Here is a 2396-nt window from a genome sequence, read left to right as displayed (position 1 = left end):
TTTATATACTCAACTTCTTCTCCACTGTACTCCACATGCCTGCCCACAGTCATGGCATGCAAAATGCTTCTCATGTTCCCTATGCGAAGGAGCGCTACGCAACGACTACTTTGAGAAGAATGGTGGGATCTACTGCACCAACTGTTACAAGCGGAGCTTTCTCTCATGCTGTAAGCAATGTGGCGAAGCCATTGCCGACCAGGTATCTATTGTGTGACAACGCATATGTACCATATGTACAGATGAACTACACGCAGGGTCGTGTGCAGTGCGTGGCCGTTGGTGTACTTCGTGTACATGTTTATTCAACCGGGTGACTTGTGAGTTGTTGTCGGGTAGTTCTCTACCGCTCGGGCTGTGGTGCGCAAAGCTACCTACCACGCTGCAACAACGGTGACAAACGCTTTCCCAACCAGTTGCAGTTCTTTGATTATAGGTATCTGTTTGGCTATGCATATGGCGAGTGAATATACATACGTCCATCGATATATACATATGATGAAAATTTATTTATGCGTATTTGCTTAGCGTATACCCCGCAAGTGGTACATATATACGTTAAGCGTCTGTATGCGTTCCTGTGTGTGGCTTGTACAGCCATGCGTCCCTACTTGCCATGCTGCAACTGCCATGGGTTACAGGAATTGTTGACCAAAGGCGGCTGTAGGAATACGTATGCCACACGGGTAATACACATGTATGTGTATGTAGTGTACATACTCTCTTGTACGTTTATGTGCATGTACGTGTGTATGTTTGTATGCGTGTGTACTCAATTCGTCGGTTGCACCGATGCCTACGGTCGGGTAGGTGTCTGATATGGTATACGCCCTGTGGCGAAGCGAGTTGCCACGCGCAGACACCCAGATAAACACATGCACGCACACACAAGCATATACAGGCACAGACACACACACATACACAAAGACACACGTATATGTAATATATATATATATATACATATATATATATATATATATATATACATATATATATATATATAAATATTGTTGTACTACAGGTTAATATCCCACTCTTCTCGCAGGTGATGAGTGCCGTTGACTTTGTCTACCACCCGCAATGTTTCCGATGTAAGGCTTGTTCACAGGTAATATGTCTGTTCCGCGCCAGAAAGCTTTTCCGACTGTGTTGATTGGCTGGCAGTGTTCTGTGTGCTGTTGTGAATAATAGATGTGAACCACATAGGATGGGTCCAAAACTGTCCAAAACTGTCCAAAACAGTCGAAAATAGTGGACGCATAGGGTGGTTAGTCGCTATTAGCATCCGAAGGGCTGTCCCGTTTATTCCGTTTATTCTGGTGTTTTCAGGTGCGCATTTGCGTAGAGCTCAGTCAGACGTGCCACATCACTAACCACTGTATCATATATGTAGTGTACGCTTATTGTTAACGGTTTTCCGGTTTTCTCATGTACCGCTGGTGCTCGCAAACGTACGTCAACCGTGTACTTACATTATAACTAGTGTGTATACAGGTGAGCTATGTTGGCCAATCAGGACATATATATATGTATGGGCCCATAGCTATATCATATAATTCCACAACAACCACTTGAACGTCACTCACATGTGTAGCAGGCGGTTAGTTGTCAAAACCTAATATATGCTCAGATAATCTTTATGTAGAGTTCATACCACAAATACATGTACACGTATATACGTATCCACATATACATGCAAACTTATATATCATTAGATATACATTCACATACATACTACTTATATACCAATAGATATACATACATACTTATATACGATTAGACATAATATATATATATATATATATAAATACGCATATAGTTGACATTGTAAATACAGATGCTTTATTTCAATTGCCGATACCATATTGGTTGTTCAGTTAAGGTATTTAAAGCCCAATGGATTTGCACCCCATATGTATTTGTATATATGAATACATCCTGAGATGCTCAAGCTTGTACCCTAGATATTGATAATTGTTCCGAATTGTTTGCTTATGGTATTTGGGCTTGTAATAGGTTATAAATCCACCTGTGCCCTGGCTCACGATGCATAGGCAATGTATCTCTCTCTATCTCTCTCCCATGTATGTATAAAGTATATACAAACTTATGCACATGTCTGTTTATCGGTCAATTCGATATAAAACATACAGGTGATCTATCCGGGATGTCCCTACGCTCTGTCTGGAGGAGAATTGTACTGTGCAGTGCACCACCGCAACAAGTATGCATCTCCCGCAAGCAGACGTAAGCTAAACTCACAGTCACTGTCTCGCAGCAGTCTAAGTCAGCCACCAATCCGCAAGCAGTAAGTTCTGTACATCGTGCAACATATGGATATAAATGTAGATGTATGATTTGTATATATATGTATACATATGTATACACACACACAC

The 2396-nt window shown here is 41.4% G+C and overlaps 1 protein-coding gene across 1 annotated transcript in view; it reads left to right on the top strand.

Moving 5' to 3' along the window:
• Positions 1-49: 49 nt before the first annotated feature.
• Positions 50-2396, top strand: part of SARC_09228 (hypothetical protein) — a gene marked incomplete at its 5' end in the record, with an annotated part of 7299 nt that continues 4952 nt past the window's right edge. Inside the window, 3 exons of the mRNA XM_014296771.1 lie at positions 50-202; positions 1046-1108; positions 2154-2308. Of these exons, the coding sequence (XP_014152246.1) occupies positions 50-202; positions 1046-1108; positions 2154-2308 (371 nt within the window). The remainder of the gene's footprint in view (positions 203-1045; positions 1109-2153; positions 2309-2396) is intronic.

This window comes from Sphaeroforma arctica (assembly GCF_001186125.1).
Source record: "Sphaeroforma arctica JP610 unplaced genomic scaffold supercont1.912, whole genome shotgun sequence".
Lineage (NCBI taxonomy): Eukaryota > Ichthyosporea > Ichthyophonida > Sphaeroforma > Sphaeroforma arctica.
Note: the sequence above shows the minus strand (reverse complement) of the source record. Positions and strands in the feature narration are given on the sequence as shown.